We start from the raw sequence: 17,567 nt of genomic DNA, 5'->3' as shown, positions 1-17,567 counted from the left end.
TTCTACTTCTTTCAGAGTACCTCTGTCTGCATCAATTGTGATGCCAAGTTAAAGAGGTTAGATAATTTAAGAAGCGAAAGTGAGTTGTGATTTGTACAGTCAACTTCCCAGCGTAGGCACCTGATTGGATAAAAAGCAGCCAAGGGAGGTAATAAAATCATCGCCCCAAGCCTTTGTCTCCAACGCCATCACAACAGTTTGTCTTTATACAACATTTATTGAGCACCAACCTCATTTCATTTCTATGTACATGTTTCGTTCTTTTTACACAATAATGCCTTGTGATTCATGAACCAAAGATGTTAATGAGAAACAAAGAAATCGCATGATTTCAAAGTATATGCAGTTGGCACCAGCATAACATTCACATTGAGATTGTAATAAAACCATGATTTACGTAAGAAATGACACTGGTTCATAATATACCATTTACAGATGTCACAATGACGATCATCACAATATGAAGTGATGAAGCGTTCATGTATACAACTGACTTTATCACATGATAGATTAACATCATATGGAAAAATCTGGTGTTCTGTAACATATTTTGATCACCATACATGACAACTTAGCACAACATAATAGCACATTACGGTCCCATTGTATCAACACACTTCCCATCCATTCAACACAGACAGACCCTTGTATCCTTCGTGTTGCCTGTAGACACATCCATCACACAGGACATTGCTAAACTTGAAGAATCTGAATACTTCACCAATTATTTCCTCTCCTAATACTGATACAGGACAGTAAACTTAAATTCGTTCCACATGACATGCTGATGATGAAGTTGTAACCTGATCAGAGTACTGCAGTTCATACAGATCCAACCACGTCTTTCAACCAAAATGTTATGTCACTCACTCAAAACTGCCATCATGTTTTCTTCTGTAAAACTAACATCAGTGTATCCAGTACTGTTTAAGGCTCTTATAAAAACATGAACATTTGAAATGCAGACTGCTATCCATGACATTCTGATTAAGAAGTTCAGAACCATCCTGAAATGCATCCTTTCTCATCGGGAATTTTAGACTCTGTTATGCTAATGTCTTTGTTTTCATGTTGCGAGACTTTCACAGCCTCAGACCTAGCATACACCTATACTCTTTTCGTATAATTCCCCTGCCAACCACAATATATTCCTTGTGCTGAGTTTGTTCGGTGAACATCCTCAATGATCAAGGACTTTGCAGTCTCATTTGACAGGTCTCAGGGATGTACAATATATCTTTGTAATGTTGTGGTCCTATAAGCGCTCCAGCTTGGACTGAAGACTCTTGAACTGACTGATGAGCCTCCGGACTGTCTGGTCAGCGCTGCTCCTGGCCTGGAGCTCCACCAGGTAGCTGGACACAGCATCCAGACACACTGTTGAGAACCGCCTCCTGCAACACAGTCAGTCGTACAGTAACAGGTGCGTACATGACCCCCACAGTCGTCAGTCGTACAGTAACAGGTTCGTACATGACCCCCCACAGTTGTCAGTCGTACAGTAACAGGTTCGTACATGACCCCCACAGTAGTCAGTCGTACACAGTAACAGGTTCGTATACGACCCCGCAGTAGTCAGTCGTACAGTAACAGGTTCGTACATGACCCCCACAGTAGTCAGTCGTACAGTAACAGGTTCGTACATGACCCCCACAGTAGTCAGTCGTGCAGTAACAGGTTCGTACATGACCCCCACAGTAGTCAGTCGTACAGTAACAGGTTCGTACATGACCCCCGCAGTAGTCAGTCGTACAGTAACAGGTTCGTACATGACCCCCACAGTAGTCAGTCGTACAGTAACAGGTTCGTACATGACCCCCACAGTTGTCATTTCACAGTAGTCAGTCGTACAGAAACAGGTTCGTACATGACCCCCACAGTTGTCATTTCACAGTAGTCAGTCGTACAGAAACAGGTTCGTACATGACCCCCACAGTTGTCATTTCACAGTAGTCAGTCGTACAGAAACAGGTTCGTACATGACCCCCACAGTTGTCATTTCACAGTAGTCAGTCGTTGCAGAAACAGGTTCGTATTATGACCCCCACAGTTGTCATTTCACAGTAGTCAGTCGTACAGAAACAGGTTCATACATGACCCCCACAGTTGTCATTTCACAGTAGTCAGTCGTACAGTAACAGGTTCGTACATGACCCCCACAGTTGTCATTTCACAGTAGTCAGTCGTACAGTAACAGGTTCGTACATGACCCCCACAGTAGTCAGTCGTACAGAAACAGGTTCGTACATGACCCCCACAGTTGTCATTTCACAGTAGTCAGTCGTACAGTAACAGGTTCGTACATGACCCCCACAGTAGTCAGTCGTACAGAAACAGGTTCGTACATGACCCCCACAGTTGTCATTTCACAGTAGTCAGTCGTACAGTAACAGGTTCGTACATGACCCCCACAGTAGTCAGTCGTACAGAAACAGGTTCATACATGACCCCCACAGTTGTCATTTCACAGTAGTCAGTCGTACAGTAACAGGTTCGTACATGACCCCCACAGTTGTCATTTCACAGTAGTCAGTCGCATAGTAACAGGTTCATACATGACCCCACAGTAGTCAGTCAGGTTGACAGTAACAGGTTCGTACACGCATGACCCCACAGTAGTCAGTCGTCAGATAGCAGAAACAGGTTCATACATGACCCCACAGTTGTCATTTCACAGTAGTCAGTCGTTACAGAAACAGGTTCGTTACATGACCCCCACAGTTGTCATTTCACAGTAGTCAGTTCATTACAGAAACAGGTTCGTACATGACCCCCACAGTTGTCATTTCACAGTAGTCAGTCGTACAGAAACAGGTTCGTACATGACCCCCACAGTTGTCATTTCACAGTAGTCAGTCGTACAGAAACAGGTTCGTACATGACCCCCACAGTTGTCATTTCACAGTAGTCAGTCGTACAGTAACAGGTTAGCAGTACATGACCCCACAGTTGTCATTTCACAGTAGTCAGTCGTAGCAGTAACAGGTTCGTACATGACCCCCACAGTAGTCAGTCGTACAGAAACAGGTTCGTACATGACCCCCACAGTTGTCATTTCACAGTAGTCAGTCGTACAGTAACAGGTTCGTACATGACCCCCACAGTAGTCAGTCGTACAGAAACAGGTTCGTACATGACCCCCACAGTTGTCATTTCACAGTAGTCAGTCGTACAGAAACAGCTTCGTACATGACCCCCACAGTTGTCATTTCACAGTAGTCAGTCGTACAGAAACAGGTTCGTACATGACCCCCACAGTTGTCATTTCACAGTAGTCAGTCGTACAGAAACAGGTTCGTACATGACCCCCACAGTTGTCATTTCACAGTAGTCAGTTGTACAGAAACAGGTTCGTCACATGACCCCCACAGTAGTCAGTCGTACAGTAACAGGTTCGTACATGACCCCCACAGTTGTCATTTCACAGTAGTCAGTCGTACAGAAACAGGTTCGTACATGACCCCCACAGTTGTCATTTCACAGTAGTCAGTCGTACAGAAACAGGTTCGTACATGACCCCCACAGTTGTCATTTCACAGTAGTCAGTCGTACAGAAACAGGTTCGTACATGACCCCCACAGTTGTCATTTCACAGTAGTCAGTCGTACAGTAACAGGTTCGTACATGACCCCCACAGTTGTCATTTCACAGTAGTCAGTCGTACAGTAAACAGGTTCGCATACATGACCCCACAGTTGTCATTTTCACAGTAGTCAGTCGTTCGCAGAAACAGGTTCGTACGACCCCCACAGTTGTCATTTCACAGTAGTCAGTCAGTCGCAGAAACAGGTTCGTACATGACCCCCACAGTTGTCATTTCACAGTAGTCAGTCGTACAGAAACAGCTTCGTACATGACCCCCACAGTTGTCATTTCACAGTAGTCAGTCGTACAGAAACAGGTTCGTACATGACCCCCACAGTTGTCATTTCACAGTAGTCAGTCGTACAGAAACAGCTTCGTACATGACCCCCACAGTTGTCATTTCACAGTAGTCAGTCGTACAGTAACAGGTTCGTACATGACCCCCACAGTTGTCATTTCACAGTAGTCAGTCGTACAGTAACAGGTTCGTACATGACCCCCACAGTTGTCATTTCACAGTAGTAAGTGCATGAGTGAACGCTGTTTACATCAGAGAAAGAAACATTGATATATTCTAGCTGCCAGTTCCAGGCGGTGTAACAGGTGTTTGATTACATAAGCAACAACTCAAGCAGTCGGTTGTAGCTTGTATATAGGTTACATTTTTTTTGGATGTAACGTGACTTAGAATACAGGCATGGGTACTTAGCCAGTTATCTCTACCTGCTTTCTGATGTGTTCTTTAGGTCTCAATGTCTCATTTGGGGATGATGATGGGAGTAGTGGCCAGGGTGAGGGTTATCTAGGACCTACAAAGGGCTACAGGATAGTCTCACCTCTCCAGTGTGGGGATGATGATGGGAGTAGTGGCTAGGGTGAGGGTTACCTAGGACGTACATGGGCTACAGGATGGTCTCACCTCTCCAGTGTGGGGATGATGATGGGAGTAGTGGCCAGGGTGAGGGTTACCTAGGACATACATGGGTTACAGGATAGTCTCACCTCTCCATTGTGGGGATGATGTTAGGGTTGTTGGAGTAGTGAGTCAGGAAGCTCATCAACACCACCAGCAGATGTAGAGGCTTCTGTCGTGTCTGCCAATATGGGTCCTGGGAGGAAGAAAATGACATGCTCAGAGTAGTTCCTTGTGATGTTCCAATATGGTTCCTCAATGATGGTATTCTTATTCTGAAGATTTCTACATAGAAAGTGCATGAACACTATTTCACACAAATGTGTAAAACTCTGAATCAGTGAGTGTTGTTTCACACTAGTGGATAATACATTGAATCACACTGTATGTTGTTTCACACTAGTGGATAATACATTGAATCAGAGAGAATGAATTTTGTTTTACACCTATCAGTTTTACTCTTAACTAGACTGAGTGAGTGAAATCTGTATCACTGCAGTGTTTTAATACACAAGTCAAAGTAAGGAGGCATTGTTTCAGACTTGTAAGGATTAATCAGATTCTGGATTCTGGAGTGAGTGAGTCAAGCTGCTGACCAAAGTAAAATACTTCCAGTTACATGAAAGGGCCTGTAGATAATCAGTTTGGACCAGGCAAACCAGGCAAAAATCTGTACCATCTCTCATAGTCACAATGTCTGAGCACCCAAGCAAATTGACGCACATCTCAGTAGCAACATTTTCTAGGGACCAGTTTTGTCAATCCCAACAGGTATAAGTGAGTGAGTTTAGTCATGTGCTGCTTTTAGTAATATTTCAGCAATATCACGGCAGGGGACACCAGAAATGGGCTTGGGGGATCGAAGCCAGGTGTTCAGCGTGACGAGTGAATGCTTTAATCAATAGGCTACACACACACACACACACCAAAACACCCCCCCACCCCCAACAGGTATGAACACTCAGTGAGTAAGATGATATGTTACTATCCCTATCGTGAGTCAGCTCTTTCATGCAGGTGGTACTCGCTGCCTTGGTTCGTTTGTTGCTTAAAGCCGCACTCAGCAATATACCAGCTATATGGTGGCGATCTGTAAATAATTGAGTCCGGACCACACAATTCAGTGATCATCATCATGAGCATCGATCTACACGACCCTGATGCCTTGGAATCACACCTACTTGCACACCACTTACTGATAGTACCATCAATTCTCGTAACAGGTATGACGCAATAAATCATTCACGTCACATCTGACCAAGTCTCAGCAATTTGCAACACGATTCATTTTTAGAGAGATGAAAACCTTGTATTACGGGAGATGATGATAAACTCACGCGTGACTTGAACATCCTGTCATATATCTCCAGCAGTTTGGGTGGCGCCACGCCGATATCCAGCATAGCCTGGAACACCCAGGTTGGGTCAAAGTTCAGCTCACAACTCTTCTGTTCGAGATGTCGAATGATGAAAGCTGGAACCAAACATGGTAAAGAACTCACCAACAGATGGTCACAGAGATGAAAAGGGGTTTAACATGGCATTCATGGTTATAGAACATATGCATGCATGTGTGTGTTTTAGACTGCTTGTACGAGTCTAGACAAAAGCCACTACATAGTGCTATCCCACTGAGGTGAGGTGAGGTGAGGTGAGGTGAGGTGAGGTGAGGTGAGGTGAAGTGAGTTGAGGTGAAATGGTTGATGTTGTACTAATGAATATTTCGCTCATATGACAATGTGCATGCATGTGTATGTGTGGCTGCTTGTACTAGCCCAGACAGAAGCTGGTTTTATAGTGCTAGCTCACTGAGATACGATGCCGCAGTTAAGCATGAATACCCCACTCAGACACATTATACTGACTCTGAGCTGACCAGTCCTTGTTGTACCCATTAATGCCGAACGCAGGCATGGACCAACAAGTACCATATTTTAACGTCTTTTGGTATGACGCGGACGGGGATCGAACCCGCGTCCTTCCACTCTCTGGGCTGACGCTCTAACCACTACACCACGGAGGCGGTCCTATCCCAATGAGGTAACACGTGTCAGATTGACATGGATGCCACAAGCTGGCACAAGCTGAACAGTCCCAGGCAGGAAAACATCAAGTATCAACATTACAATTTGTTTTCTATGACACAGGTGGGGGATGAACCACTGACCTTCCTCTGTCTAGCTGTATGACGGAGACCACAGAGGTGGTAGCTGGTTCAAGGAACATACTTGTTCCTTACGGTTTATACAATGAATAACCAACCAGGTACACCACCTCCCCGTGATTAATGATGACTGGCATCCGTCAACTGGACCAGAGTATTTGTAGAGATATTGAGATAAATATTGAGCATCTATTCTTTACTGAGGTACCAGCAATTCTTGCTAAGCATTATGGAGATAAAAACAGCTGTCACTTACCCACAGGGAAGTACCTCTCTGTGTTGACATAGATCTTAGCAACACTGACGAGATGATTGCTGATGTTGGTCACTCGAACTTGGGCTGCCGCTGCTGAATTGGTGGAGAAGTCTGCAAAAGGATGAATACATTTGAGCGAGGAGATCACTGAGTTACACAGTACACACCAGTCAGGAGTGAGTGAGTGAGTGAGTGAGTGAGTGAGTGAGTGAGTGAGTGAGTGAGTGAGTGAGTGAGTGAGTGAGTGAGTGAGTGAGTGAGTGAGTGAGTGAGTGAGTGAGTGAGTGAGTGAGTGAGTGAGTGAGTGAGTGAGTGAGTGAGTGAGTGAGTGAGTGAGTGAGTGAGTGAGTGAGTTAGTGAGTATGGTTTTACACCACTTTTAGCAATATTCCAACAATATCACGGCGGGGGACACCACAAATGGGCTTCACAGATTGAAACCCAGGTCTTCGGGATGAGGAACGAAGGCTTTAAACACTTGGCTACCCCACCAGTACTGCAGTGTGCTCATTTGTCAAACCAGTGAATGATAACAATGTTAAGTGAATGTTACACTTCTGTCTGTAAACAGTCCAGGGTAGAGTAGCCCCTGGCATCCTGAGTATCGACCCACATCACTGATGCATGAGAATACACAGCAGTATTGCAGCATATCAGGAAAGCCTGAAGTGATGCATGTCGCTCACCTATTTGGTGAACCGTCGAGGATGAGAATGGTACTGACAAACCTAGGAACTTTCATCAGTGCAAAAATACATGAAGTGCAAACCTACATTTATACCGTGAATTAGGACAAGCTGCCTGACCCAAGGGATGATCAAGTGTGTTTATACACTAGAGTAAATGAGTGTGTGAGCGAGTTTGGTTTTACGCCGCCATTAGTAATAATCCAGCAATATCCCAGTTAGAGCACACCAAAAATCTGCTTCACACATTGTACCCATGTGAGGTATCAAAACTGGACCTTTGGCGTACCAAGCGAATGCTTTAATCAGTAGGCTACCCCACAGCCCCTTAAGCCCTATAGAATATGGACCATATCACGCATGACCTTGATGAAGAGCCTACCTTTATCAATGATGCTCTGCCACAGGTTATCAATAAGCGCATTGTCGTACAGTCCAGCACAGTGGACAATGGCCAGCTTACACTCCGATAAGTCAAACCTGTCTGCATACTCTTCGTACAGCTGAAATCAGGAATTGTTAGTGTGTTAGAGGTGTTGAAGTTTAAAGCTTGTTCTAACTGCAACCAATTCAATAGCAGGATATTGTTACAACTGTTGATCATCCACAAAATATATCAGTATTATTGTGTTGTTACAGTGTTGTAGGTCTTCACTGGTCAAAACAAAATATGCTGAAATCTGAGTTAACTGGACATAGCTTCAGAGTTTAGGGTTAAATGCTACCCTCAGTAACATTTCAGATATATGACATTCGCCTGAAAATAACTGAACAATATGGTGTTTGTTATAATGAGCAAATGCTCCATGCTTTCAACATAGGACAAGAACACATGGTCATCAGTATCTCCCACTGTTCTGTTCCTATTTGGTTCCTGTTTTTTAACTCCACCACAACATTCATTTCCTGAAAACACATAACAAAATTTCCCTATCTGTAACAGTTTCTTGGAAAATCTGTCCCCATTGGGGATACCGAGCACTAAGTCAAGAAATGCATGACAATAATTCTGTAACAAATTGCAACACGGTTTCCATTTTTAAAACCAATCAAGGCATTCATGTCCTGAAAACTCATACAATTTGGTTTCCCTATCCATACCGGTTTTTGAGAAAATCTGTCCCCATCATCTCGGACAGACGGAGCTCAACCTATATCCCCCTCCCACTTGGTGGCGGGAATAATAACACCAACCCTGAGAGTTTGACAAATTAAGTCGACTTTTACGACCAACGTAAGTTGCTAGGGTCCTATTTTAACCTGTATTCTTCCAGTGTGGTGTACTGCTACCGAGTGTGGTGTACTGCTACTGTGTGTGGTGTACTGCTACTGAGTGTGTTGTACTGCTACTGTGAAGACTCGTACCGTGGTGATGTCCAGCAGTTCTGAGTCCAGCCTAACCAAAAGCCCCCTGGTGTCACCGTGTGGGATGGATAGGCCAAGAGACTTGGCCAACGCCTTCTGTACCTGCAGCTGGAGTCGGGCAACCTGGAACAAGACACGGACAGTTCAGATTGTCATAAAACGAAGCCAAGTGAGTCTAACTACTCAACCCAAAGAAAGTGCTAGCTCCTACAACAAGCATGGTGTAATGGGGCAAATTCTTCACCAGAATAGTCATGGGCATGGACATTGTTGAATGACAGTGTCAGTAATACTCTACCTCTATCAAAGCCTCTTGTAAGTCAACAAATCTGGAGCTGACAACAACAGAGTATTAATGGTTAACATAATGGTTGAAAGCATAGTGATTTGACATGTCTGTCAGCAAACAATGACAAAATGACACAGTTCACATAATTGCAAAACCACCTGAATCTTGTCTTGGGGACCTATTTTGCCCAACCTAAGGCTCACTGAGTACAGGGGACCTACATCATCCCATTGGAAGTCTATGGGCTATTAATTATACCTAGAAAGGTCAATTGGTTAAAGTTGACCTATACATCCATCACAGACCTAGGGGCACAGGAGACCTATCCATCATAGACCCAGGGGCACAGGAGACCTACCCATCACAGGCCCAGGGGCACAGGAGACCTATCCATCATAGACCCAGGGGTACAGAAGACCTACCCAGCACAGACCCAGTGGCACAGGAGACCTACAAATCACAGACACAGAAGACCTACCCATCACAGACCCAGGGGCACAGAAGACCTATCCATCATGAACCCAGGGGCACAGGAGACCTACCCAACACAGACCCAGGGGCACAGAAGACCTACCCATCACAGACCCAGGGGCACAGAAGACCTACCCATCACAGACCCAGGGGTACAGGAGACCTACCCAGCACAGACCCAGGGGCACAGAAGACCTACCCATCACAGACCCGGTGGCACAGGAGACCTACCCATCACAGACCCAGGGGTACAGGAGACCTACCCATCACAGACCCAGGGGTACAGAAGACCTACCCATCACAGACCCAGGGGTACAGAAGACCTACCCATCACAGACCCAGTGGCACAGGAGACCTACCCATTACAGACCCAGGGGTACAGGAGACCTACCCATCACAGACCCAGGGGTACAGGAGACCTACCCATCACATACCCAGGGGCACAGGAGACCTACCCATCACAGACCCAGGGGCACAGGAGACCTACCCATCACAGACCCAGGGGTACAGAAGACCTACCCATCACAGACCCAGTGGCACAGGAGGCCTACCCATCACAGACCCAGGGGTACAGAAGGCCTACCCAGCACAGACCCAGTGGCACAGGAGACCTACCCATCACAGACCCAGGGGTACAGGAGATCTGTCCAATCAGATACCCAAGGATCTTTTGCTTAAAATGATCTCACCTCCATCTTCTCTTCAAGCTCGTGCAAGAATTCTCCCCCAGCGGCAGACATGATCCTAGATGTGGAGCTCTTGGCACACATGATGGCTCGTGAAAGGTACTCGATACGCTGGTGGAGGGGCACATCCATGCTGGGGAAGGAACCAACTCATTAGTCCAATCTGGCACCACAAGGCCTTGTAATGATATACTGACTTACAAACTTTACAAGACTCTTCAGGTATCATGATACACAGCTTGAAGCTTTCATGGAGGAAGGCTTTTTACAATACCTGTTATTCATAATACCTTATACATCAACATAAAAGTTTTAAAGAAACACTTTTTCAGCCAGACTCTTCTCTTTTCCACATGCTTTGACAATATACTGGCATGAGTTTACTACATTCAATCATAGCCATTGTCAAGTTTAAGGGGTAAATTCACTTGTCAGGTGTCATTCTGACATCACCTTACCTGTGTCTCTCTGCCAGTTGGGACAAGATCTTTGCTGCAGCGGGGAAGTTCTGGATCTTCTCATAGTACTTCCACAGCATATCAAGAGCCTCTACATTGCCAGAGTGTAGTTGTGTCTTCCGCTTCAGATATGCCTCCACATATGGGGTCTGGATCTAAACAAGTGAGTGAGTGAGTAAGTGCAGATGGGGATTGCGTGGCGTGGGGTTCTTTTGTGAACTTGAGAAATGTGCAGTGTTCTGTACTTGCAGATTGTTGTTTTGAATCAAACATGTGACTGTTGAACCTAGGTTTCATCCTTAGTCACAAATCATTGCAAGAACCTTTCTTGATCAGCTTCAAACAGACCTGGTTTATTACAAGGTATGTTGTGCTTATCTCACGTCACAAGTCCTGGAATGGAATGAGGTGATATTTTCTTCATTGCATAAAGGTTCTGAGATAAAAGAGATGTGCGCTCTCCCAGCAAATACCAACTCAACAAGCAAACAGACGCTCAGTCATTGCTGGTTGGTCATCTAAATATCAAGTGCGCGAGGGAGTAAGGTTTTACGCTGCTTTTAGCAATATTCCAGCAATATCAATGTGGGGGACACCAGAAATGGGCTTCATACATTGTACCCATGCTGGGAATCGAACCCATGTCTTCAGCATGACGAGCCAATGCTTTAACCACAAGGCTACCCCACCGCCCCCTCAATATCAAGGATTTTCTGGATAATATCAGCTGTTGTTGACATGATAGTCCTTCCAGCACAGTGGTCGTCTTGAAGTCTCTCTTTGCTGTGCTTACAGCATACTGTTACAATAGGTGAGTGAGTGAGTGAGTGAGTGAGTGAGTTTAGTTTTATGCCACATTCAGCAATATTTCAGCTTTATGGCGGCGGTCTGTGAATAATCAAGTCTGGACCAGACAATCCAGTGATCAACAGCACGAGTTTCAATCTGCGCAATTGGGAACCGAGACATGTGTTAACCAAGTCAACAATCTGACCACCCGATCCCCTTTGTCGCCTCTTACAACAAGCATGGGTTGCTGAAGATCATTTCTAACCTGGATCTTCATGGGTTGCTACAATAGGAGCTGAGCTGAAATAGGGTTTAATGTTGTGCTTGAGAATATTTTGCTCATATGACGACGTGCATGCGTGTGTATGTGTATGTGCGGCTGCTTGTACTAGCCCAGACTGAAGCTGGTTTTATAGTGCTAGCCCACTGAGATACCATGCCGCAGTGAAGCATGAATACCCCACTCAGACACATTATACTGTTTCCGAGCTGACCAGTCCTTGCTGTACCCATTAATGCGGAGCGCCAGGCAGGTACCAACAAGTACCATATTTAACGTCTTTTGGTATGACGCGGTAGGGGATCGAACCCGCGACCTTCCGCTCACGAACGGACACTCTAACCACTACACCACGGAAGCGGTCGCTACAATAGGAAGAGGTATACTTCCATAGTGTTGTACTGATATCTTCAAGGATAGCTTTTGGTGTTAAGCCCTTTCCAGCAAGTACATGATAACAGCATGTTCCTAAAGTTTGTCAATATTCCAAAGACCACGGACTCCAGCCAGTTTACTGACTTGACACAGATATAATTTACTCAAGTTTTGGGGGACATAGCTCTAAGACACAATGCATTCTACTTAAAAGACTTCACTTATTAACCTACCTCTAGGAGTTTCTCGGAATTGTTGGTGATGAAGAACCAGTCGTACAGGGACGTGTGGAACAGAGCGTCCTCTGACTTGAGGGCCATCCTCAGGATATCCGTCCTCTGAAGCAGTAACAAATGATAGGGATACAAGTTGTCATGAAAGAGTAAATTTGATTACATGCCAGCAACATCACCTGTTCTGTTCTGGAGTCCATATGGGTACAGATATTCTGAACATTTTAAATCACAAGATACTAAGACTGGGTCTGTGGGGCACCTCCAGGTTATATGAGAATGGATGCTGTATCACAACTTATCAAAGTGGTGATAGTAACACACCACAAATCTTCGCATTATGGCAGAGTAATCCATGTCATATTCATCTTTAACAACACATACTTTTACAAAACTTATATGGATACTGTGCCTGCTGACAAGCTTATTAAGGTCGAGAAACTGTGTATTAAGGTTCACTTTTATTGATTATTGCTTGAAATTAAGCTAAACATGCATTAGGTCCTATTCATTTGGCAAAAGCACCAAACAACCTGTCAGATCAATCTCCTACACCAATATTTAATGTTGAGTAACATATGTAAATTCCTGAGAGATAATGTGCCATGACAGATATATTCCACCTGAGACTGATTCTGAGTTTTACAGATTTTACAGATTTCTGTATACTCACGTATTGGTCTGCCTGTGGGGCGGCGACACGGCTGGGGTCCGGGGCTGGAGGTGGGCCAGGAGACTTGGGGACACTGGGAGCCTGGGGGTGAGATACGCTGGCTGACCATAAGTAGCCCAGGATCTCGGTGATGCACTTGTAGCACTCCAACCTGGAAGACAATCCACATGGCAATCATGCAGAACCGCAGAACCGGGATAAGCAATGTGGAGATGTGGAGATGTGGAGATGCATGCCCAAACTCACAGTTACCTGGAATCTTTTGTCAAGTTATTTGGGATTGTGACATTTTTTTTACCTTTTTCAAAATCAGCTTTTGCAGTCCTTACTGATCATAATGGGAGTGCATTGTAAGTTTTTATATTAGATGCATTCAAACTTTTATTTCACAAAGTAAGTTGGACTTTTCTGAGATTTAACTGTTCGGCAATTAAATCATAAAGTGTCAGATTATTGTGGACTTATTATTGTAGACTATTACAAACCTATACCAACCTGTACTGTAGATTACTGCAACCCTACACCTACAGCTACAGATTTACTGCAAACCTGCACCATACTGCAACCTGCTGTGTGCTTTTGTTTACTACAACCCTACACCCATAGACTTACTGCAACCCTGCATCTACTGATGCATATTTACTGTCATCCCACACACACTGCCATATTACTGCAACCCCGCTTGTAAGATTTTGATTATTGCAACCCTATGTCCACAGCTACGACTCACCTGTGGTAGTATGCCTGGAATCCCTGGGTGTCTTCAGGTGGCTCCCCGTTTTGATAGAAGTGGGACGCCATATTTACTGTCATCCCACACACACTGCCATATTACTGCAACCTTCCATCTATAGCTACGACTCACCTGTGGTAGTATGCCTGGAATCCCTGGGTGTCTTCAGGTGGCTCCCCGTTCTGATAGAAGTGAGATGCTAGGTCCTGCGGGTCCAGTTTTCGAGCCTCCGTCAGACACATCTCAACGATGCCCTCGTAGAAGTTGATATTGGCGAACTGGCTACACACAGCTGGCAGCTGCAGAGGTGTGTTCACATTCTTGTACAGCTGGAGAAACAACAGAACTCTGTCAAAAACATAGCCACAAACTTATACCACACTTACAATGGCTCTTCCAGGCAGCTTCAACTCACAGTCTTCACAATATTTTCACAGTTTACTTGCCAATACACAGCCCTAGAAGCCACACACAACAGAAAATGACCATGCTGACTGTTTTTTATTCAACATTACTACCATGCCACCTGTCCAGTGAAGCACTCTTGACTTGATGATTACCAATATACAAGCACATGTACTGATCAAATTTCAAGACACATCCAAGAGTCGTGGAAACAGAGTCCCTTTCTATACCTGTTATCTGTCCTCCCAGTCTAGTCTAACATGGAATGTTACGTTCGTGCTGAAAGTTGTTGAGTTATCTCCCTTACCCGGAGTGCCTCGTACAGCTGCTTCCTCTTCTCCTGCTGCTTCTGGTTGACTCTTGCTGCCTGCAGCAACTCGTTGGCCTGTACACAAACATTGCTTTAACTAACCCACACACGAGGACAGAGGAGACGCCTCAGGATCATTAAGTAACCTTCGACATGTTTTAAAAATACAACCATGTTTTGCTCTTTGTTCTTAATTTAACCCATAGACTGACTGACTGACTGAGTTTGGTTTTACGCCGCTTTTAGCAATATTCCAGCAACATCACGGCGGGGGACACCAGAAATGGGCTTCACACATTGTACCCATGTGGGGATTCGAACCCGGGTCTTCGGCGTGACGAGCCAACATTTTAACCACTAGGCTACCCCACCGCCCCAAAAACCCATAGACAATGAGATTACAAATAACATCTTTTTAATGTTAATCATTATGATTGTGACTACATGATAATAAAGTTTTAGGAATACAATCAGAAAATTGTTTATTTGAAAAGAGAACCTAATGAATTTCAGGAACGACTTGGTGAGAGCTGAACAAAGTTAGTGGATGAGTTTGATCTGAAAGCAGCCCTCAGCAATATTCCAGACATATGGCGGCATTCTGTAAATAATTCAGTCTAGACCAGACAATCCAGTGATCAACAGCATGAGCATCGATCTATGCAATTGGGATCTGATGACCTGTGTCCACCCAATCCTATTAGTTGCCTCTTGACACAAGCATGGGTTACTGAAGATCAATTCTAACGGCGATCTTCACATAGAGGAATGTGACTTATTCCTGCCTACCTTAGAGCATGTGGCATCGTCAGAGCTGTACAATGATGGACACACTTCTCTCAGCTTCTTACTGATGGCATCTATTGTTGCATTGTCGTCAAGGTAACGATTGATAAGACATGTGATCAAGGAATTACACATCTGAAAATAGACACAAAATATCAGTTATTTTTTAACATTTACATCTGATCTGACTGACCTTCACTGCCAGTTTTGTTACTATTTAGCATTTGCAAGGTATTATATAAAGATACTGCATAAACACATTGAATACTTACTTCCTTCCCACTGATGACAAGCTGCTTGAAAGACATCGACCTGAGCTGATTCTGTTGATCCTGAGAGGAAATAACTGACAGTGAGTAAGTGAGATTGGTTTAATGAAGCTTTCACCAGTTTTCAAGTTTTATGAGCTTCATGTTTGGAGGAAGATCAAACTGATGCAGGTTTCTGACTGTCGCCATTTCGGTGAAACCGATGAGTAGAGGCATGGTCCTGATAAAACAAGGAACAAAATCACTCCGAACTGGCATCTGAACCCACAATCAACTAGTGGTGGTCCTATTAATTGAAATAATCAAAGATTGGTCGCAGTTACTAAACGACCAAGCAATCGATCATGTTTTCTCATAATCGAACACAAATAATTCTAGAACACTTGTTTTCATTAACAGTATTTTTCACTAGGTTGGTTTTGTCTGTTACATTTCATAAGCACTACAAGCTCGTTCCAAGTCAGGATTGAATTTATCTTAAAAACTCTAAGAAATTTATGTTCCTCCATACTAGTCATCCTTTAAACGTGAAATTTTGCCAAAAAACCCCAAAGAACTACATGTTTTTTTCCTTATTTTTTGTGTGCATTAACACCTTTCATAAGTGACGCTAACCAATTATTTTCGATGATTGATCGGTTGTAATGAACCAATCATCAATTATGAGATTTTAACCAATTCCCAACACTACAATCAACAGATTCTTGTATGCCCAGTGGATGCAACCATACCCATTGAATTGTTTGTCTTTTACTACTAAGTTGCATGTGCCAGTTAACAAGAAATCGAGTAGAACATCTTGTTAGGAGGCCCCTAGAATAATATTTGAGGAAGAGTGAGGGAGTGAGTTTAGTTTTACGCCGTTTTTAGCAATATTCCAGCGATATCACGGCAGGGGACACCAGAAATGGACTTCACACATTGTACCCATGTGGGGAATCGAACCCGGATGATCGGCATGACGGGTGAACACTTTAACCACAGACAAGGTTACCCCACCGCCCCCTATTAGAGGAAGGAAAGCAGCCAAATATTCCTGGAACCTTCAAAGACATCCATGCGATTCATATTAATTTATTATACATAGGGCAAGATCAAGGCAGACAGGGAAATGCCTTAATAACGAATACAAAGGATGGATACCATTTCAGCTGACAATAGTGGGTTTTCATGCAGTTTTTACCATTATTCAAGCAATATCACAACATAGGACAACATGAATGGGCTTGACATACAGAAAATGTGTACGTGTTCATTAATTTCTCAAGAGCTAACACAACAGCAATGAACATCGTAGAAGATTTGGTTTGTTGTTTTATGCTGCACTCAGCAATATTCCAGCTATGTAGCAGTGGTCTGTAAATAATTTATCTATGAGAGTTATTCCCACCTTGGTGAGGCCGGATGCGATGACGTGGAACTGGTGATCAAACAGGACCTTCCACAGCCCCAGGACCTCCTCCACACGGTGCAGCATGTCCTGGATGTGCTGGAGGGAGATCTTCTCCTGTCTCTGGGCCTCCGCTGGACACGGGACATATTCACATTGTTAACAATAGAAGCAGCTGGAGCTTTCTGCTGTATGTGGGAAGCATGTCTGTCTATTGCATAATACCTGACTCCAGCAATGTTCCAGCCATATGACAGCAGTCTGTACATATTGCAGTCTGGACGTTCCAGTCATTGGAAGTTTGAACAACAATCTACATTGTGGTCACCAAAGTCACCCAGTCTGACCGCTGGACCAACATAGGCCTAAGAGTTCTGATAATGTACACCAAAGTCACCCAGTCTGACCGCTGGACCAACCAAGGCCTAAGAGTTCTGATAATGTACAGTAA

The 17,567-nt window shown here is 44.3% G+C and overlaps 1 protein-coding gene across 1 annotated transcript in view; it reads right to left on the bottom strand.

The window, feature by feature from the left end:
* Positions 1 to 197: 197 nt before the first annotated feature.
* LOC124274513 (nuclear pore complex protein Nup155-like) overlaps positions 198 to 17,567 on the bottom strand; it is a 40,575-nt gene continuing 23,205 nt past the window's right edge. Inside the window, 15 exon segments of the mRNA XM_046709879.1 lie at positions 198 to 1,394; positions 4,588 to 4,694; positions 5,836 to 5,972; positions 6,919 to 7,029; positions 7,987 to 8,107; positions 8,970 to 9,092; positions 10,419 to 10,548; positions 10,874 to 11,028; positions 12,551 to 12,655; positions 13,224 to 13,374; positions 14,089 to 14,285; positions 14,669 to 14,746; positions 15,461 to 15,592; positions 15,730 to 15,789; positions 17,117 to 17,250. Of these exon segments, the coding sequence (XP_046565835.1) occupies positions 1,256 to 1,394; positions 4,588 to 4,694; positions 5,836 to 5,972; positions 6,919 to 7,029; positions 7,987 to 8,107; positions 8,970 to 9,092; positions 10,419 to 10,548; positions 10,874 to 11,028; positions 12,551 to 12,655; positions 13,224 to 13,374; positions 14,089 to 14,285; positions 14,669 to 14,746; positions 15,461 to 15,592; positions 15,730 to 15,789; positions 17,117 to 17,250 (1,880 nt within the window). The 3' untranslated portion in view covers positions 198 to 1,255.

This window comes from Haliotis rubra, unplaced genomic scaffold, assembly GCF_003918875.1.
Source record: "Haliotis rubra isolate DU_JTF1 unplaced genomic scaffold, ASM391887v1 Scf191, whole genome shotgun sequence".
Classification (NCBI taxonomy): Eukaryota; Metazoa; Mollusca; class Gastropoda; order Lepetellida; family Haliotidae; genus Haliotis; species Haliotis rubra.
Note: the sequence above shows the minus strand (reverse complement) of the source record. Positions and strands in the feature narration are given on the sequence as shown.